This window comes from Sus scrofa, chromosome 17 (assembly GCF_000003025.6).
Source record: "Sus scrofa isolate TJ Tabasco breed Duroc chromosome 17, Sscrofa11.1, whole genome shotgun sequence".
Taxonomy (NCBI): Eukaryota; Metazoa; Chordata; class Mammalia; order Artiodactyla; family Suidae; genus Sus; species Sus scrofa.
Window position 1 is genome coordinate 25010457 of NC_010459.5, and position 21865 is coordinate 25032321.

At 41.6% G+C, this 21865-nt stretch overlaps 1 protein-coding gene across 7 annotated transcripts in view; it reads right to left on the minus strand.

Moving 5' to 3' along the window:
* The window catches only part of KIF16B (kinesin family member 16B), a 306852-nt gene that overhangs the window by 128318 nt on the left and 156669 nt on the right, over positions 1-21865 (minus strand). For all 7 annotated transcript variants that reach the window (XM_021078047.1, XM_021078043.1, XM_021078046.1 and 4 more), the window contains one exon: positions 20406-20543. In XM_021078047.1, coding sequence (XP_020933706.1) covers positions 20406-20543 — 138 coding nt within the window. The remainder of the gene's footprint in view (positions 1-20405; positions 20544-21865) is intronic.

A 21865-nucleotide genomic window follows, 5' to 3' on the forward strand; every position in this document is an offset into this window, starting at 1 on the left:
AAAGAAGAATGTATACATGTATGTGTGAGTGGGTCACCTTGCTGTGCAATAGAAAACTGACAGAACACTGTAAATCAGCTATAATGGAAAAAATAAAAATCATTATAAAGAAAAAAAGATTCATACTAGTAGTAAACCATGAAGGACCTAAGTGAGGAGGGCAGAATGCTGGAGCAGGGGACAGACTGTGGCGCCGAGGACCTAAGCTGGGCTCATGGGACAAGAAGAGGACAAGAGAGGTGTTCCTGTGAGGGGGACTGTGGGGAGGAGCTAAGCCTTAAACTATAGGGTGGGCCTCTTGAGTTTGGAGAAAGGACACGATCAAGTCCAGCCAAAATGCAGAGCACGTGACCTGCAGCAGGATTCCATACTGGACGGCGGAAAGAGAAACAGACTGTGAAGCATGAGCCGCCAGGATAAAGAATCTGCAACAAAGACCACAAAGTGGTGGCTGGAGAAAAAAATTCAGCTCAGAATTTCGTTTGGTGTGCCCCGTGAAAATTTCAAAAAATAAATTATTAGCAGTCAACAGTTAAAAAGGAGTAGTTTTCACCAAAAGCCTGTGTTTCTGGCTCCCCTTCAAAAACAGAAGATACCGAGGTTGTGGGTTGGATCCCTGACCTCACGCAATGGGTTAAGGATCCGGCATTGCCGTGAGTTGTGGTGTAGGTAGAAGATGCGGCTCGGATCCCGAGTTGCTGTGGCTCTGGCATAGGCCGGCGGCTACAGCTCCAATTAGACCCCTAGCCTGGGAACCTCCATATGCTGCAGGTGTGGCTCTAGAAAAGACAAAAAAAAAAAAAAAAAAAAAAAATTAGAAGATATGGTATCAGAAGCCTGTGCTGCCACTGGGTGAAAATCCCCAGACTGCTGCCTCCATTAGACTGAGCACGTGACCTCTGGCTTAACCATGCCTCCAGCCTCTCACTTGAGTACCAACTCCACCTGGACCCTGCAGGTAATGTCATCACCCCAGATCGCTATGCTGGAGCCTCAGACCAGTGTGTCCACCTGCCTACTTAACAAACTGTCTCAGATTTTCAAAGGAGTTTCCAATTCAGGATAGTTAAAACCTAACAGGTTTAGATCATAGCCACAGGGAGCAACTGGAGAGCTGGTTCTGGTGGCTCTTTGTGTAGCAGTGATGGAGTCAACACGAGAAGGAGAAGACAGCTTTGGGAGACTCAGGAGGGCAGCAATGGGTATCACCCACTCCACAGCCCACTTATCCCCCTCGTGTAAAAGTGCATTCATGTTTTTTCACATTACAGAAAGGCACCATGACCATAAGGAAGATAGGCATTTCCCATGCCTTTTATGACTAGGATTCAAAACTGTGTGCCAGGAATTTCTGTTGTGGTTCAGCGTGTTAAGAACCCGATGTTGTCTCTATGAGGATGCAATTTTGACCCCTGGCCTCACTCAGTGGGTTAAAGGTCCATTGTGACTGTGACTGTGGCATAGGCTCCAGTCACAGCTCCAATTCAACCCATAGCTCCATAACTTCAATATGCTGCAGGTGTGGCCGTAAAAAAAAAGTGCCATACAGAGAGTCAAAAGCTAAACAGCCAGGTTCAGGATATATGTGTATTTAATGCTCTTAAAGTGACATTAGAGATTAAAAAGGCAATCTCATTCAAGATGTTAATCACATCTAATCCAATTCTTTTTTTTTTTTTTGTCTTCTGTTGATCAAATGCCCAGCCATGCAAGTTGAAAATTGCTAAAATATGTTAATGGAAAAACAGAAGAGTATTTCAGAGACACAATTCATATCTTAATAAATCTTTGAAAATCATCTTGCCACCCACATATTTGCATGAAATACACATAAAATTCAAGGAGTTATGAAAAAAAAACCAAATTTACCCATGACCATTCTTTGTTTCCATCCACATGTGTGTAAACTGCCTGGCACATAAAAGGGGCTCTTAAGGTTGGTTCCCTTCACTTTCCTCTGTCATTTTCCTTGACTGAACAAAGCTATGGGCTAAAAAGATGCAGCTACTGTGTGTCCATTCACTCAACAAATACAGAATGAGCTCTCGCTCCGTTCACTGTGATGAGCCCTGGGGGTGGGGGTGCAGAGGTGACTGAGTCAGATCCACACCTTGTCCTTATGGGGTTTATCAATAAGCAAAAGAGAGGGGTCAGTAAGTAAATAAGTCCACAAATAAACACGAAGCTGCAACTGCAGGAAAGATACCCTGCCCCGCCCCCCTCACATGAGAAGGGGGCTGACTGCAGGGGTTGTAGGGAAGGAAGCCCAGGAGGAGGTGGTGCTTAAGACAAGCCGGGGGTGGGGGCAGGTAGCACATGCAACAGATAGCAACAGGGAAAAGTCTTCCAGGACTGAGTAAGGCACCTCTTATTTCCCACCAGAGCCAAGAGAAGACCCTCGAGGGCTTTGCACAGCAGCCTCACACAATTAGCCTGAGTTTCAAGAAGATCTTTCTTTCTCCTGTTTGAAGAATGTACCAGACGGCAAGAGTGAATGAAGGTAAATAAGGCAGGAGACTTCTATCCTGCGTTGCTTCTGCAGAGGTCTGGTCCTGACAGCTCAGCATGAGGAAGGAAAGAAACAAACAGGTTGGGATGACATTTAGGGATAAAATCACCAGGACTCATGATGGGCTCCATAAAGGGAACAGAGAGCCTTCTGAAATCCACAGTAACTATTTGGAAAGGGGGGCTGACCACACAAATGGAGACCATTGGCAAAGGACCGAAATCAGATCGAGGGGAAAATTCTGAGTTTGGTTTAGGCACAGTGAGTTTGCAATGCCTTTGTCGGGTATAAATAAAAGCTCCAGAAAGAAATTTTTAAAAAGGAAGAACAAAAATAAAGCTCCAGAATAAAGACCTAGGAGCTCTATCTATCTGTCCATCTCTCCAATTTCCTATCTACTTCTTTTCAATATATAAATATATATAATATTATATAATTATAATTTAATATCAATATTAAATATTAAATTTTATATGAAATTATATAACACAATAAATTTTAAATTATAATTTTAATTATAATATATAATAAAATATCAAATATTAATTTAATATTTAAACATTAAATATTCATGTTTATGATTTATAACTTATTTATAAATATTAAATATTTAAATATTTAAGTATAAATATTAAATATAACATAATGACATATTTTATATATATAATTTTGATAATTTGGTGCTCTGTCATGAAAAGACATGGTGCTGAAATATGGAATATTTTGTTTAAGATGTTCTGTTGATGTTGGCATGTATTCTTGATAAAGACCCAGGGGTTCTTTCACAAGTATATTTTGTTAAATGATCAAGATGAAGAGATCCAGAAAGTTGGAAAATTAAGAATTGTTTATTGGAGCTCCCTGGTGGCTCAGTGGGTTATGAATCTAGCATTGTGGCTCTGAGCACTGGTGTGGCATAAGTTTGAGCCCTGGCCTCACTTAGTAGGTTAAGGATTCGGCCATTGCCAAAAGCTGTGGCATAAACTGGCACCTGCAGCTCCGATTTGACCCCTAGCCCGGGAATATCCATATGCTGCAGATGCAGCCATTAAAAGAAAAATATAATAAAGAACTGCTTATTAAATCCTGATGGTAACTCCAAAAAATCTGTACATGAGATATACATCTCAAAAAATCTATATACAGACACACATATGTGTACATATCTACCCAAGATCTGTATGTATATACATATGCATATATACACACACATCTCTACAGACATTAGTTAGATAAATATGTGTGTGTGCGTGAGAGTATATACCTCTATGTATATTTGAGAATGTCTCTAATAAAGGAAGCCACAGGTCATACCCAAGAGGAGAGAACAGTGGGGTGGGAGAGAAGAGGGCCTGAGATATGGCACCTTGAGGAACACTGGCTTTTAATGGCCAAGTTGAGGAAGGTGAACCTGCAGAGGAAATAGAGAAGGGCCATCGAGGCAAGAGGGCAAACCTCAGAAGCTGGGGAAAGGTGTGGAAGAGGATACAGGATGCTCAGGGAGGTCAGCCAAAATGAAAAGCCTGGCAACACCACGGCGGGGGGGGGGGCGGGGATGACATGGGGGCCACAGCGGCACTCATGGGTTAGGGAGTGGCCAGGAGCCAAGATGGAGGGGACAGGGAGCGAGTGTGGGGAAAGGAAGAGCAGGTCTCCTGGGTGCAGACAATCCATTCCAGAAGCCTGTGCTGTACATTTGAAACTCATGCAATATTGTAAGTCAACTATACTTCAATTTAAAAAAGAAGCAGTCTGTGTATGAAGAAAGACAGAATTAGTAGTAGCTGGAGGGGGCAAAGGATCCTATGGGATATTTTGTGATTTTCTTTTTTGTGAAAAGGAGACTTGTGGGTATACCAGAAATAAACCCAGACACCTATGGCCAATTAATCTTTGACAAAGGAGGCAAGAACATAAAATGGGAAAAAGACAATCTTTTCAGCAAGCATTGCTGGGAAACTTGGACAGCTTGCATGCAAATCAATGAAACTAGAGCATACCCTCACACCATGCACAAAAATAAACTCAAAATGGCGGAAAGTTTTAAATAGAAGACAAGACACCATCAAACTCCTGGAAGAGAACATAGGTAAAACATTCTCTGACATGAACCTCATGAATATTTTCTCAGGTCAGTCTCCCAAAGCAACAGAAATAAAAGCAGTAATAAACCAATGGGACCTAATCAAACTGACAAGCTTTTGCACAGCAAAGGAAACCAAACAGAAAATAAAAAGACAACTTACAGAATGGGAGAAAATAATTACAAATGATGCAATGGACAAGGGCTTAATCTCTAGAATATACAAGCAACTTATACAACTCAAAAGCAAAAAAAGCCAAAAACCCAGTGGAAAAATGGGCAAAAGACCTGAATAGACATTTCTCCAAGGAAGATATACAGATGGCCAACGAGCAATGAAAAAATGCTCAACATCACTGATTATTAGAGAAATGCAAATCAAAACTACCAGGAGAGACTACCTCATACCAGTTAGAATGGCCATTATCAGTAAGTCCATAAATAACAAATGCTGGAGGGGGTGTGGAGAAAAGGGAACCCTCCTGCACTGTTGGTGGGAATGTAAGTTGGTACAACCACTATGGAGAACAATCTGGAGGTACCTTAGAAATCTATTCATAGAACTACCATATGACCCAGCAATCCCACTCTTGGGCATATATTCCTTGAAAAACACACATGCACTCACATGTTCATTGCAGCACTATTCACAACAGCCAAGACATGGAAACAACCCAAGTGTCCATCAACAGATGACTGGATCAGGAAGATATGGTGTATGTATATATATATATATATATATATATATATATATATATATATGTATATATATATATATATACACACACACACACACACACACACACACACACACACAATGGAATACTACTCAGCCATAAAGAAGAACGACATAATGCCATTTGCAGCACCATGGATGGAAGCAGAGACTCTCATACTGAGTGAAGTAAGTCAGAAAAATAAAGACAAATACCATATGATATCATTTATATCTGGAATCTAATATATGGCACAAGTGAAGCTTTCCACAGAAAAGAAAATCATGGACTTGAAGAATAGACTAGTGGTTGCCAAGCAGGAGGAGGAGGGAGTGGAGTGGTTGGGGAGCTTGGGGTTAATAGATGCAAACTGTTGCTTTTGGAATGCATTAGCAATGAGATCCTGCTGTGTAGCACTGGGAACTACGCCTAGTCACTTATGATGAAGCATGTTAATGTGAGAAAATAGAATGTGTACATGTATGTGTAAATGGGTCACCATACTGTACAGTAGAAAAAAAATTGTATTGGGGAAACAACAATTAAAAAAATAATTAAAAAAAAAAAAAGGCAAAATGCTGAAGGAAAAAAAGGAATGAATGGGAGTTCCCATTGTGGCTCAGCAGGTTATGAACCCAACTAGTATCCATGAGGATGCAGATTCAACCCCTGACCTCGCTCAGTGGGTTAAAGGTCCAGCTTTGCCGTGAGCTGTGGTTTAGATGGCAGACATGGCTCGGATCCTACGTTGCTGTGGTTGTGGTGCAGGCCAGCAGCTTTGACCCCTAGCCTGGGAACTTCCATATGCTGTGTGTGTGGCCCTAAAAAGAAAAAAAAGAAAAAGAAAAAAGGGAATGAACTAATGAATGCGAGTGACAGGTGGTACAAGATTTGGGGATGAGACCCAGCCTGTGCATCCTTGCCTGCTGGTAACCCCTCCAGAGCTCGGCTCTCCTTACCCAGTCATGGAGACTTCCTTCCTTCCAGATCTTTTTTTTTTTGGCTGCATGTGCAAGTTCCAGGAACAGGCCTCAGGGCCACGGCAGTAACAGTGCCAGGTCCTTAACACTAGGCCATCAGGGAACTCTGAGACCTCCTTCCAGATCTTAAAGCCTCCTTAACTAAGAATGACTCCTTGATCTGAGGTTAATGCAATTCATCGCAGGAGGTGGATGTTCTGTGATACACTTAATTTGTCATGTTTAAAGTAAATCTAAACCTCCTTGAAACATATGATGGCTTCTTTGGGATCACTTTTGAGCCTGTTAAATATGTGAGGATAGACAAATTCTACACGGTCTTAAAAGGGGACGGAGGGGAAAAGACATTATAAATGGTTGACAAAGACACTTGATAACAACGAAAAGAGCCTTACTCCATAAATCTCTGTGACTGAAACCATGGAGTGCTGCTTTCATGGGGATTTTCTGTTTTAATATTTCAGGTATACTGAAAAAAATTAAGCATGTAAACATTCCTAGTGATTTCTAATGAGCTCACTGACAATAATCATCAATATCACCATTAATTGCCATCCTCAAATTTTATGTGTTTTCTAATTCTGCTACTGCACAGATAAATCAACTGTTTTATAGATTAAATATTGTCATATAGATATTTATGAAGTGATATTCAAATGATTTCATTCTGAGTTATAATTCATATGAACATAAAAGACAACTGTATTCTCCAAAGGGTATGGTCCAGTGTAATGTGAGCTTTCAGGCCAAAAACCAGGAGGCCTTTGAAATCTGCTTTAGGGCTCCACATTCTGAATTCAACCATACTTTAGTAAGCCCATCCTCAGCTTCACCGACCACACCCACCACTACACCACAAACACAGACATACACAGACACAGGATATAACTCATTCTTAAACTATGCTCAGTGAAAGAGAGGTTTTCATTTTAGGTAAAACAGCCAGAAAAACAAAGCTCTGTTCAGAAACACGATTTTCTGGAATGGTACCACAAGAGAGGTTGGAAGACGTAAGATGAGTGAAGAGCTTTTGTTTTCTAATTCAAGCCAAAAGAAATTTGTGTGTGATAATTCTTCTTTTCATTTAAAAGATGTTAAAATATTTAGACTAAAATAAGTTATAATGATGACACCATTTGGGGAACCTGATAAAGTCTCATTTCCAACTAACATAGGCTGATCCTGAAGAAGAGATTGCATAATATGTTCTAGGGCCTTGGACTCGGGATACTGGCTTTTAAGATGCCTGAAATACAGCAATTTTTCTCTATCTTAAAAATGGCTTTGGGCAGCGAGATGGGAAAGATTTAAGAACTAACATGGTGCATGACATGGGTAAGAAAATTTCACATGAAAACTAGTGGATTCGAACAGGTCACATGGTTTGAGGCTGACAGCTGGCTAGAATGAGTTATAGGCACTCAGCATCATGGGTAGCAGGTGTTAGTATCAAAGCCTGCCCCGGCATCACCCAATGGAATTGGTGAAAGATGAAAATGCACAGGACGCCTCACCAAAAAGCCACACAGGCCCCTGTCCTCTCCTTGTTAACGTTTATAATTCCAATGTGGATTGACAATTTCTTGTGTGAGATGAATCACTTAACCCATTGTTTACCTTTGGCACAGTAAAACTTGCAAACCTAGACTCTGGGACTCTGGAGAAGAAAGAAAAATTTAATCTTTGTTACTGAATTTCTAGCCAAATAATCCACAAGAATGATTTGCCTGACTATGTGCACGGGCTGATCATAGAACTTTATACAACGTCAAGATGCTCCAGCCCCATCCCCAGATAAATATTTAGATGTGTGTGTGCGTGGGTGTGGGCTAAGTGGGAGCTGAATGTTTTCTTCCTAAAGCCTCAGGGGAGACACAAAAAGCATACACGAAGAGGTCTCATCCTTCTGAAAGAAAATGGAAAAAGCATAGGAAATAATTAGAGGATGATTCCAGAGAGTAGAAAATAAAATGTTAAATTCTAAGATAAGGTACTGAATGAAAGGCATTACAGTAACTGGTCAAACTATTAGCACACTCCTCTCTCAGTATCCATGGGGGTATCAGTTCCAGGACCCCTGGAGAAACCAAAATCCATGGATGCCTTAGATAAAATAGCCCACTATTTGTAATATCTACCCATATCCTCCTATATACTTTAAGTTAACTCTAGATAACCTATACTACCTAATATAATGTTTAAATTCTATGTAAATAGTTGTAAATAATATGTAAATGCTATGTAAATAATTGCCAGGGCACAAAAATTCAAATTTTGCTTTTTGGAACTTTCTGGAATTTTCCCTGAGTGTTTTCAATCTGCAGTGGATTGAATGCACTGGGATGAGGAAACCACAGACAAGACGGGGCTGACTGTAACATTCTTTCTACTCACACCTACTAGTTGGTATTCTTTGTTATCATCACTTATCCCGCTGGTAACTACCTCGACTATTGAGTTCTTGCCTCCTACATGCTCCAAACTGCCAGTCACCTACCCTTCCTTCCAAAATGCCTCCCCCACCCCAAAACCAACAGTCTCCTACCGCATCACCCCTTTTCTTTACTTCCAAGCCCTCCTTGGCTACACAAACACCACACCATCCTTCACCTCTGCAACTACGTTACTCATCTCCTGAATGTTGAACACTTTCCACAGAAAATTCCTGACACCAGTCTGGGATTTCAGAGCCTTAAACACATGCTAGAGGCCAGCGGCCAGGGCTACTTGGTATCCTGCTCCTTCTGCCCCCACATCACCTGTTTTCCAGCCTTAAGATAATTCTTCACAGGACACTTTGGCCCAAGTATATCTAAGTCACTTTTCATCATGGGCCATCATGACAAATACATTCATTCATTTTGGAGGTCTGAGTTGGATAAATTTCTCCATTTTCGTCAGTCCAAGGCCACGCTAAACGAGATGTTTTGGTTGTGCCCCAGATGGAACAGCACCCTCCACCTGCCTCTCCCTCACAATACAGCTATGACCTGATGGCCTGGACGGAACATGTGCAGCAGTTACTTGAGGGGCCTGAAAACAAACAGAAGCAGGTGGATTGAGGGAAACCAGGACCTAAAGCACCACTGCACCCGTGATGAATTCACATTGTTCTCCTCCAGGGTGACCCGCTTCATCTAGGAGGAACCCCAAAATTTATCAGTGCAAAGGAGAGAATGCCAGGGAGCTACTAGTTCCAGTTCTAGGAGGAGGGAGAGGGCCTCCTAGCAGCAACCGTGGCAGCAGGAGGAGGCCACAAATACCTAAACCAAGGAGGGAGGGGAAATTCTTTCTTTAGTCACAGGAGCTGTTTTATCCTTCCCCTCTCTGTTCTCGCACTGCTCGGCCCAGACATGTGCACAACCATAGGAAGAACATGAAGGAGTAATATAAAAACAGGTCCAGATTTCTAGCTGGAGGGCAGAAAAGGAAAGACCCAAGGAATTGGAAAGTACTTGGGATATTGTGTAGAGGAAGGAGTTCATGAAAGCGACCTTACGGAACTATTTATGGACTCCTGGGCCACCCCAACTGTGCATGCATGGAGCTGACCCCCGGCAGCACATGGAGACTTTGAGAACTGAACTAAGTGACAGACCACTGCTCAGCTCGCAGGCCGGCCGCTAGACGGCACACACAAAGGACAGACTGAGAATAGCACTGCAAAGGCTGTGAAAACTGAAGAGGCATTAGAAGTAGCACCATGACCCATAGAGACTGATTCTCACTTTTGGTCTAAATCTGACCAGGCCAACTGTTTGCTAAAACAAATAAGCAAAAATCAACATTTCCCATCGGATTCCCATAGAAGACCCAGACTCTTATAATATAAAAATATCCTAGAGAACAGACTTGTGGTGGCCAAAGGAGAAGGGAGGTGGGGGTGGGAAGAACTGGGAGTTCGGGATCAGCAGACACGAACTATTACATATAGGATGGATAAACAACAAGGTCCTACTGTATAGCACAGTATTCTGCGATAAACATAATGAAAAAAGAATGTCAGAGTTTCCACCAGGGCTCAGTGGTTTACGAACCCAACTAGCAACCATGGGGATGTGGGTTTGATCCCTGGTTGGCCTCCATCAGTGGGTTAAGAATCTGGTGTTGCTGTGAGCTGTGGTGTAGGCTGCAGATGTGGCTGGGATCTGGCTTTGCTGTGGTGTAGGCTGGTGGCTACAGCTCTGATTTGACCCCTAGCCTGGGATCTCCATATGCTGCTAGTACAGCCCCAAGAAGACAAATTAAAAAAAAAAAAAAAAAAAAGAATGTGTGTGTGTATGTGTGTGTACATGTGAGTCACTCTGCTATTCAGTAGAAATTAACACATTGTAAATAAACTACACTTCAAGAAGATACATTTTTTAAATGCCCAGACCCTCAGTCCAAAGTGCTTTTTAAACTCTATTTATTTATTTGTTTTGGCCAGGCCCACAGCATGCAGAAGTTCCTGGACCAGGGATCAAAGTTGAGCCACAGCAATGACAGCATCAAATCCCCAACCACTGGGCCACCAAGGTACTCCTTAAAATACAGTTTTTAAATGTCCAAAATATAATTCAATATTACTCAGCATATAAAGAACTGGAAAAATTGCAACTTGCATGGCAAAAAAACAATCAACAGATGTTAATATTAAGACCACAGGGATGTTGTATTTACTTGATAAAGACTTTCAATCAGCTATTATAAAAGTCTTCAAACAATTTATCCTATAGGCTGCCCGGAAAAAGGTTTGTGTCAGGGTAGGGGTGAGGGGGGTCAGAGAGGAACCCTAGATGAAGCAAGATAAGCAAATGTTAATAATTATTGAAACTGAGTGATAGGTACATGGGGGTTAATTGTAATATTCTCTAGTTTGTATATATTTGACAATTCCTGTGATAAAATTCTTTAAAGTTTTATCTCTCAAATGCTTAAAAATGAGCATTGAGGGGAGATTTGCCCTCCCCCCCCAAAAGAGTTTAAAACATAGGCAAATACTCTTGGTTAGTAACACATTTCAACAAAAAAATAAAGGATATAAAGAAGAATCAAATGTTACAACTTTTGAATACAATAACCAAAATTTAAAAGAAAACTCATTGCATAGGCTAAACAGCGGAATGGAGATGACAGAAAAAAAAAAAAATCAGTGAACGCGAAGACAGATCAAATAAAATTATCTCATCTGAAAAGTGAAGAGAAAAAAGTTTATCAAAAAATAAAAACAAATAAACAGAGCTTCAAGGATCTGTGGGACAACATTAAAAGATTTAACATTCATATAACCAGAGCCCCAGAAAGAGAGGAGAAAGTGGACGGTGCAGAAAAATATTTAAACTAATGACTGAGAACTTCCCAAATCTAAAGAAGGACAGAGGAGTTCCCATCATGGCTCAGTGGTTAATGAACCCTATTAGTATCCATGAGGACATGGGTTCAATCCCTGGACTTGCTCAGTGGTTGAAGATTGGGTGTTGCTGTGAGCTGTGGTGTAGGTCACAGACACGGCTCAGGTCCAGCGTGGCTGTGGCTATTGGCTACAGCTCCAATTTGACCCCCAGCCTGGGAACTTCCATATACCCTAAAAAGACAAAAAAAAAAAAAAGACAGAAACCTACAGATTCAAGAAGCTCATTAAACACCAAACAGGTAAATTCCAAGAAATCCATTGCAAGACACACTGTAAAGTCACCCTAAGTTGAAGATGAAACTTGAAAAGGAGTCAGAGATCATGAAAAACAGATGTGATGACTGAAGAGAAGAAAGGGGTTTTAAGAAGGTGACAAAGGTTGTCTCCTGTGCCAAAGTCCAGGGCAAGACTTTCTGATTAGCCTTGATCCTCAGACTATAGTGTGTGTCAGAATCACTTGCAGGACTTGTTACAACAACAAAATCAAAATTAGATTTCTAGGCGTATCCCCAGACGTTCTGATCCAGCAAGTCAAGGATGGAGTCTGGGAATTTGCATTTTGAGAAGTTCCTGGGTATTACTAACATTGTTGACCTAGGAATGTATTCTAAGAACCAGCAGCTTTGGGTATAATCTTTAAGAAGAGTTAGGGCTTGACACTCAATAGTTCCTGCTGAATGAATCATCCACGTGCAAGTGGCAGGTGTTAGCTTTGCAGGTCTCAAATTTGAAGAAGAAATCTAATGAGTGCTTCAGGGCAAGTGCAGTTGAGTTAAATGGGAGGCGAAAGGCTGAGATCTGCTGGCTTCTTGTAATGCTCTTCTGTTCACTAGACATCTTGACTAAACGGCTGGAAAATCTAATTCCCTTTCTAGTTCCACTAAAATTCTTTTTTAATTTGTCACTGAACAACTCATATCAGCCCTTCAGCGGATGAAAATTTTATCAAAGGCTCCTCAGCTCCACTCCCCAGACAATCACCTGTTCCAAGAGCTTGAATAGATGCAAACACAGTTTGGCACTCAAGCATAGCACATTCAAATGCACCTAAGTGTAAATTCCCCAGATGGAGTTCCTGCAGCACTTCTAACTGGAGAGATGAACCCTCCATAGCTCTGACAAACCAGCAAGATCAAAGGCGTCCACTGATATGAATGGAAAAATTGATTATATTTAACAACTATCAGCTTTAACCATTAGAATAAAAAAGAAAAAATAATAATAACTAAAACAAGAGGAAATAGTTCCTGGCAATTATACAGCAAAGGCTCAAATACATTTTAAAATATAACTCACTTGATTTTTGTACATTTCACATTAAACATATGAAAAAAGGAAAACCTAAGGTTCGAGACTCTACCAAAAACAGCTCAAGGCCTATGGACTAGATGCTGTGGTCAAGGCATGCTTTCTTCTCTAGCAAAGGCCTCCTCTTTCTATTGAATCATAGAAAGGAAACTACATGTCTAAGAACACACCCACTGAACAGTGTGGTTAGATGCAAGGCTGCATATGCTTTGCACTGTTTCTGGAAGAACTCAAAAAAGAGCAGAAAAGCTTCAGAGGCTAGGCTTTAGACAAAATGCAGTGTAGACATCATCGCATTTAACTCTCTGAGTATTAGCAAACGCTTTTCTTTTTAGTGACATAACCAGATGAAAACATTCCTGTAATTCAACGCAGAGGAAATACTCTTCATGCAACGTGAAAGAAGGCAGTTAACTGAAAACAGGTAAAAAAAAAACTTCCCTGGCAATAGTGACAATCTGCTCAACACAGATAAATCTCCTATTAGTTGACATTCACAAGTGTCTTAAGTGATTTTCATAAGGAAGTGGTAATTACTACATGTGCTTTTTAATGGCACAGCCTAACTAACACATTTCCAAATGAATACTCATTTACTAATGAAAAGAGACATTTAAATACCAAGTATCAGCAATATACTGGAGACTGGTAGTAAAGAGACAGGAAGCTGCTGGGGAACCAGGAATCCAGACAAACGCAGAGTTAATACCATGTGATATTATAATATCTGCATTTTTAATAGCTTTACTTAAAAAATGGTTTCATGGGTAAACGCCAAAGTAGTTTTTGGTGTGTGACTGCGCTGCTGTTTTTCACCTTGTCTGCCTGTTATGACTACGTTTTAATGAAGCGCGTATACTATTTTTTGGTTTAGTCTATTTTTTCTCTTTACGAAATAAAATCTCACACAGTGGGAGTTCCCACTGTGGCAAAACAGGATGGGCAGCATCTCTGCAGCATCAGGATGCAGGTTCAATCCCTGGTCCTGCACAGAGGGTTAAAGGATCCAGCAGTGACAACAGGGGTCACCAACTGTGGCTCGGATCTGATCCCTGCCTGGGGAATGCCATGTGCCATGGGGTGGCCAAAAAAAAAAGAAAAATAAATAAATAAACAAACACAATCTTGCAGACACAGTTGAACATCCTCACGTGTCCCTGCCTGATTGAGCCCCTTCCCATTCTTCTCCAAAGGTTAACACTATTCTAAAGTAGATATGTGAGTCCCATTCACATCTTTTTATTTTTAGTACCTATTTTTGTAGCCACAAACAACACATCATATTATTTTGTGCTTAAAAACATGTTCCAGTTCTCATTTTAGTGAGCCTCGAAAATCAGGAAAATTTAAGTGCAGAATTCTAATCTTAATTTCTTTTTTTTTTTTTTTTTTTGTCTTTTGTTGTTGTTGTTGTTGTTGTTATTGTTGCTATTTCTTGGGCCGCTCCTGCGGCATATGGAGGTTCCCAGGCTAGGGGTTGAATCGGAGCTGTAGCCACCAGCCTACGCCAGAGCCACAGCAACGCAGGATCCGAGCTGCGTCTGCAACCTACACCACAGCTCACGGCAACGCCGGATCCTTAACCCACTGAGCAAGGGCAGGGATCGAACCCGCAACCTCATGGTTCCTAGTCGGATTCGTTAACCAGTGCGCCACGACGGGAACTCCTCTAATCTTAATTTCTAAAGAACTGTACGTGTTTTTCCCTTGATGGGATCTTTTAGTCTTAAAAGTGTGTATATTAAAAAAAAAAAAAAAAAAAAAGGTTACCATCTTGCTTCTCTCCTGTGAAGCCTTGAAACACAAAGTCCTCTGACATTTTACTGCCTAAGACCTGCTACTGACATTTATAACCAGCACTGTGTTTCAAGGCTTTAGCATTTTTATATTAATTTCACTAACAGTAACACTGAGAAAGCTGTTCACATAGCAGAATTCCAGGGGAATCCAAGCTCACTGAGTTTGAATACCATGGCAAGAAAAGAATTAAGAGTACCCTGCAGGGGACAATCCTAATAATTAACCCTGAAGGCCAATTAGGACTATTACTTTCTAAGGACGAGTCACATCTTCAATATGAAGATGAAAAATTTAGTTCCAGCCATGACTAACTTGAATAGGCATATTTTTCAAAAGGACTTTAAAAATTTAAGATAAAAAGACCACTCAATAAAAATAGTGCGTGGGGGATACATTTATTACTTACCTACCACACCTCAATCCACAGAGAATTAGAAACATAATCATTGCTACATGTGCATATGGCAATGGAAAAAGAAGCCACTTCTCTGAACCAAATACATAAGTTAATAATTTTTGAGGTGTGATGGGAGGATAACCTCAATATTAATTATTAAATTCTAAGTGGTTCCCACATTAAAAAATATACGCTCTAAAAGTTCCTCTTTTCTGTTGTGGCACAGCAGAAACGAACCCGACTAGGAACTATGAGGTTCAGGGTTTGATCCCTGGCCTTGATCAGTGAGTTAAGGATCGAGCCTTGCCATGAGCTGTGTGGTGAAGGTCGCAGATGCGACTCAGATCTGGCATTGCTGTGGCTGTGCCATAGGCCGGCAGGTATAGCTCCAATCGGACCCCTAGCCTGGGAACTTCCATATGCCACAGGTGCAGCCCTAAAAAAAATAGTAATAAAAAATAAAATTCCTCCTTCAGTATGTAGTTTGGAACTCTGGACTCCTTTTCTCACAAAAACATCATTACATGTAACAGCTTCCAGGCAAATCTGCAAGAGATTAATTAACCCCTAACATGGCAGGAGCGGTGATCACTGGAATCCACTTAACAGGCTTCTTAGCATCCAGTGGCCAGGACTTCAGGTGGCCTAAGTTCCAGAAGCTCCAGGGAAACATGTCCTTATATCGGAGGAAACAGTCCAATGGACAGACAACAAAGCCAGGTAGATCCAGCAGCGGACACTGACCTTTGTGGACTATTTGTGATTCAAGCACTGGTTTGTGCTAAGGAGCACCCCCAAGTTAACCTCCACTGTAACCGCTTCTCTAACATCTTGTGTCTCTACAGACACCAGTCTGCATCTGGCGTGTCTGGAAGAGCAATGCACCAGACTCAGAAGTCCTGGAGTCCAGATGCTGAATTCTTTGGGCCTCGCTTTCCCATATGGTCTTCAATCGATATGCTCATAGGCCCTCTGTGCTTGAAATAATCGAAACAGATTATTATAGAATACATGTAAGTTCTTTCCTTTCCGTTTTTGAGCTGTTAATGTATACAGCTATGTTCAGAATTTTGTATACATGAATAAATGCGGTTCAAAAGCACATAAATTAAAAGCCTTCAATGTTTTATTGGAGGAAAGTGATGAAAACTTAAACATGACAAGAGGCATATTGAATAAACAGAAGCCCCAAGATGGAAAAACATTTTTTAAATGCTAACAAATCAAATCAATTTAGAATCTAACGTCTCAAAGGCTATTTTAGTGCAAGACGATTCTAAAATTTCTTTGAAAAAAATAGGCATGAATAGCAAAAAAACACTCAAGTAAGAACAGAAATAAAAGCATGTTATAGAATAATAAGCATTAAAACTGTGTGATATTGGTATAAAAACAGAAATAGAGTACTGAAACAAAGTGGAAAGCCAAAAAATATAGTACTTTGTATGACTTTTTAAACTTATTGGGAAAATAAATTTCTTCAAAAGCAAAGTGCTGAGAAGGTTATGATAATGGTATATCAATGTGGGAGAAAATTATGTCCACACTTTCTATACCAGTGAAACCCAGATGTACTAAATATTTCAAAATGAATTTTCAGAGTTCTACTCATGCATTAACAATGATACTGAAAACCAGGACAAGCCTCTTGTGAAATCCTGTAACAATAACCAGAGCCATCATCACAAGGTCACCGCCCTCTGAGCTGAGGGAGATGCAGCCAGTACAGAGATCTCTGCTGGACAAGGACACACGTCTCCTATCTCTCATCATGACCCCTGCATCACCCCTGCTGCCTGAAGCAACAGCAGCAGGACCGTCACCTGAGGCCCTAAGAGAGGCCAGACAGGTGGCCTGGCTGTGGTCCAGATCCAGTTACATAATTCACTTGTGGGGTCATCTGTCAACTGTGTATCCTCTAATTCCACCTACTGTGCACAGAAGGGCAAGGACTGCCACTGAAGAGCCTTACCAAGTGACCTCTTGACTGCCAGCCAATTACGGTGACTTTCTCAGCTCAGGGCAGAGAGAGCTTTTCACCATGATCAATACTCCTGCCTGGCAAGACCCAGGTTCTCCAGACCTTATTGCCAGGACCTTTTTCCTGGCTGCAAAAAAAGCCAGGATTGCTGCTTTGGTAACGGTAACTGGGTGCTCCCTGTGTCCTTTGCTTGGGCTGATCACTGGCTACTTCTGACCTCTGACCTTCCTGGATAGCCCCAAGGCACAAGATGTCACCCAAGTTCAACTAAACTTGAGACTGAGAAATACTAAGAACAAAAAACAAACAAAGAAAAACCAATGGAGAGATAGATGAATGGAAGGATGGGTGGATGATGGGTGATGTGGAGATGATACCTGGGTGGGTGCTCCATCAGTTGCTTTTCAAATGTCTTTGATGGACTCTCTGTGCCTCCTGTAAAAGGAAGATCACCCTGGTCCAGGCTGCTGTCCTTTGTCTCTGAGATAACTCCTTGGAACTGATTTCTGATATGACTTCACTAACACCAATCAACTACATGCTCTCCAGTCTCCATCTGTCCAATTCCTATGTCACAGCAGGTACAACCTTGTAGTATGTAACCATGAAAACTAATTATAAAGCAGAGATATAATACACCAAAGAGAGCTTAAAATAGAATGTCAATGTCTTTCTTCCTTCTTGCATAGTTCCATACAAAAGCCCTTAGATGGGGCTGGCAAAGCTGGCATCAGCACAGGAATGGAAGGGAGCCTTGGCATAAGGTGAGGAGGGTATTGGCACCAGGAGAAGGGTGAGGGCGGTGGTGGCCCAGCGTCGGGTGTCAGAGCCCAAGGAGGAAGAGGAGGGTCCTTAAATGAAGAAGAGCCAGAAGTGACAGGACACTGGTTATACAATGGGAGTCAAGTTCATCACTGTCAGAAAGGGGCTTCAAATAAGAAAAGGGAGAAAACTAGAAAGAACTCTATGGTACAGGGAATTAGAGGTATCGGTATGAATTCCTGGTTAGCAATACAGATACTGAAATACAGGTTTTTCAATATACCAGTATAAACAGATACAGAAATATAGTTGTAAATGTTATACACACATACACACGTACATTTTCCCTAACTCTGTTGACTGGCAAGGCCTGGGAACAGCAACACTCCAATAGCAATGATCACATCCAGTGCCCAGATCTTGGTCTCTAAATCCCATTCTCCACCAAAAGGAAGTAGGGCTCCTCAGAGAACTGGCTGATTCCAGAAAAGTTTAAGATGAGCCTGGAATAGCTTGTTGTGTCAGAAAGTAAGGAAGTAGTCACGGACAACAGGGAAGAGCCAAAAAACACAAAAACCAACTTGAAGGAATTCCTACTGCCCAAATTCAGGACAATTTGAGCATCAAAATAAGCAATGACAGAAAGGGACCAAAACCTACCAAAGAAAAGAGCAAGACATGTGACCCTGTTGATTTTAATAAACAAAGAAGGTTCTTTCTTACAGTAAAAATGCCAACCAATAACTGTAGAAGGAAGAAAATCACCATGTGCCAGACATCAGAATAATAATGACATCAGACAACAACAACAATGGATTCTAAAACAGGTGGATTGAAAGTATGATAAAAGAATAGAATATTTGGAAGTTCCCGTCGTGGCTCAGTGGTTAACGAATCCGACTAGGAACCATGAGGTTGCAGGTTCTATCCTTGCCCTTGCTCAGTGGGTTGGGGATCTGGCACTGCTGTGAGCTGTGGTGTAGGTCGCACACGCAGCTCGGATCCCGAGTTGCTGTGGCTGTGGCGTAGGCCAGTGGCTGCAGCTCCAATTCGACCCCTAGCCTGGGAACTTCCATATGCCACGGGAGCGGCCCAAGAAATGGCAAAAAAGACAAAAAAAAAAAAAAAAAAAAAAAAAAAAAGAATAGAATATTTATGATCCCCAAGTACCTTCCCGATAACCTTATTAATGAGAAAGGGGGGAAAGATTAACTTCATAGCGAAGTAGCCTGGAAGGCTGTCCTTAATGAAGTGACCAAAACAAGCATCCTCAGTAACAGGACGAACAGAAACCATGTAATGAGACATGAGAAAAATACGGCATCACTTCTCTGACATTTTTGACATCATTCTCTGTCAAAAACGGTATTAGTCTAATCACGAGGAAACCATCTTATAAATTCTACATTTATGGAGAAGGACATTCCACAGCACATCTGACCTGCAATGTTCAAAACTGCCAAAGTCATAAGAGTCAAGGCAAGACCAAGGCACATGTGTAGACTGAAGGAGCAACGTGGCAACCCAATGCATCATGACGCTGGACTGAATAACAGACACTGTCAGGACAAATGGCCAAACTTGAAGGGGGTCTGAGAACCAGGTGGTAGGAACGCATCTCTTACTTTTGCAGTGTGGACAGCCGTTCTGTAACTGCACAGGAGAACACCAACCACTATTAGAAATATTTAGGGATGCCAGAGTATCACGTTGGCAACTTACTCTCAAAAATCCTGAAGTTAAGAGGTTCTTGCAAATTTTCTATAATACTGAAATTACTTCAAAAGAAAAAAACAAAGATATGATACTAGACCCCCTAAGTATGTTATAACTATTCATAAAAAAATATAAATAAGGAGATACAATTATCAAAAGAAGTCGCTGTGTTAAGGTTTTGCATTTGAAGGGCACTTTTGAAACTTAAATGCCTTTAAAGCCATATTTCCATAACATCAATAATGTTTGGAGTTCCTGGTGTGGCGCAGTGGTTAATGAATCTGACTAGAAACCCTGAGGTTGTGGGTTTGATCCCTGGCCTCGCTCAGTGGGTCAAGGATCTGGCGTTGCCGTGAGCTGTGGTGTAGGTCGAAGACGCGGCTCGGATCACGCGTTGCTGTGGCTCTGGTGTAGGCTGGTGGCTACAGCTCCAGTTGGACCCCCTAGCCTGGAAACCTCCATATGCCGTGGGAAGTGGCCCTAGAAAAGGCAAAAAGACAAAATAATAATAATAATAATGATAATGTTTATGCCGCCGTGTGTGTGTGTATATATATATAGGCATTTATATATGTGCCCATTTTATCAAGAAGTCATCTGCAAAAAAAAAAAGGAAACAGCCTACTGAAGCAAACAGTCTTTACCCTATTCACAAACAAACAGCAGTTAATTCAAAGATGTACACGTTCCCCCGTTACCTCATTGACTTGCTTTTGGGAAACAAAGTACATGAAGAACTCAGAACCAAAAGCCGATACCTTGATTGAGGTGTGTGGCCTCCATGATCTGAACACCGTTCACAGAGCACTGGGCCCCATTCAGGGGGATCAGAGTCACTGTCCCCCCAACATTTTCAAAGATGCAGTGCTCACTCTCCAAGTCAAGGCCGTGAAGAACTGAGACAGAAAAACAGAGAAGGAAAATATTTCCTGTGGTATCCAGGGCAATGATTCCCAAGCTTTATTTATTTAGTTAGTTAGTCTTTTTAGGGCTGCATGTGCAGCATATGGAAGTTCCCAGGCTAAGGGTCCAATCTGAGCTGCACCTGCCGATCTACACCACAGCCACAGCAATGCCAGATCCAAGCCACAACTGTGACCTACACTGCAGCTTGCAGCAATGCCAGATCCTTAACCCACTGAGCAAGGCAGGGATGGAAGCCCCATCTTCGTGGATCGTAGTTAGGTTCTTAACTTGCTGAGCCACAATGGGAACTCTGTTCATTTATTTTTTCACACTGAATATTGTTCCTTTTCCATACAAAACTGTAAAGTGAAAATTTATGTTGAGTAAGAAAACTGAATTTCAGGAGTTCATGACACCAACTGATGGAACTGTCCCCTGAATGCTACTCAGTGGGTCTGAACATCACCTGCATAAGGAAGTAAGTTCTGACACATTAATTTATTTCATCTCCTGGGAGAAAAGAATTGAGAAACTTCCCTGAATTAAATACCATTGAGTCACTTTGTTTGAGGCTAAATAAATTTCCTCCATCAGTTACCCAAATGTTACAGAAAAACAGAAGGGACAAAAGGGCCCTGTGGCTCAAGGACTTACTGTGAGCTCCAAATGACACTGTGTTCCAGGAGCACAAACCGAAGGTGGAAGGCAAACCTGGCCTGGCGTGGATCCGGGGAGGCACAAGGATGTCTGAGGAGTGCTCAGGTGACAAAGCCACGGAGCTCACTCTGAGAGAACTTGACCCCCTTGGACTGCTCAGAGCCCATGGCTACTGAGGGCCACCTACTCTGCTCTGACCTCCCTGAGCTGTGTCTGATGAGAGGCCAGGCATGGAGGTGAACGCCTATCAAATGAACCTATACAATTTTAGGCACAATTCTTGGCTAGCTTCTGAGAAGCATAAACCAAGCAGCTCCCAGTATTCTCCACAGAACTGCACTACTGAACATTTGTGTTCACAGAGAACAGGTGTTCTTAGCACTTACCATCATTTGTAAGAAAACAGTTGAACCTAAGGACTTCGAGGAATTGGTTTTCACCATAAATAGTAAATGCACATAGGAATATGCGAGGCTTGATAAACAGCTTACGCTGACAAGGAAGCAAGTTCATTGCCAGCAATTGCCCCTCCGTAACACACACATATACAAAATCATGTGAATTCCCAAGGTTATGCTTATGAAGCCTGGCAAGACCTCACTGGGCTCGGGTCTGAATCCCAGGTTGTCTGTATACTCAGTAAAGATGCTGGAGA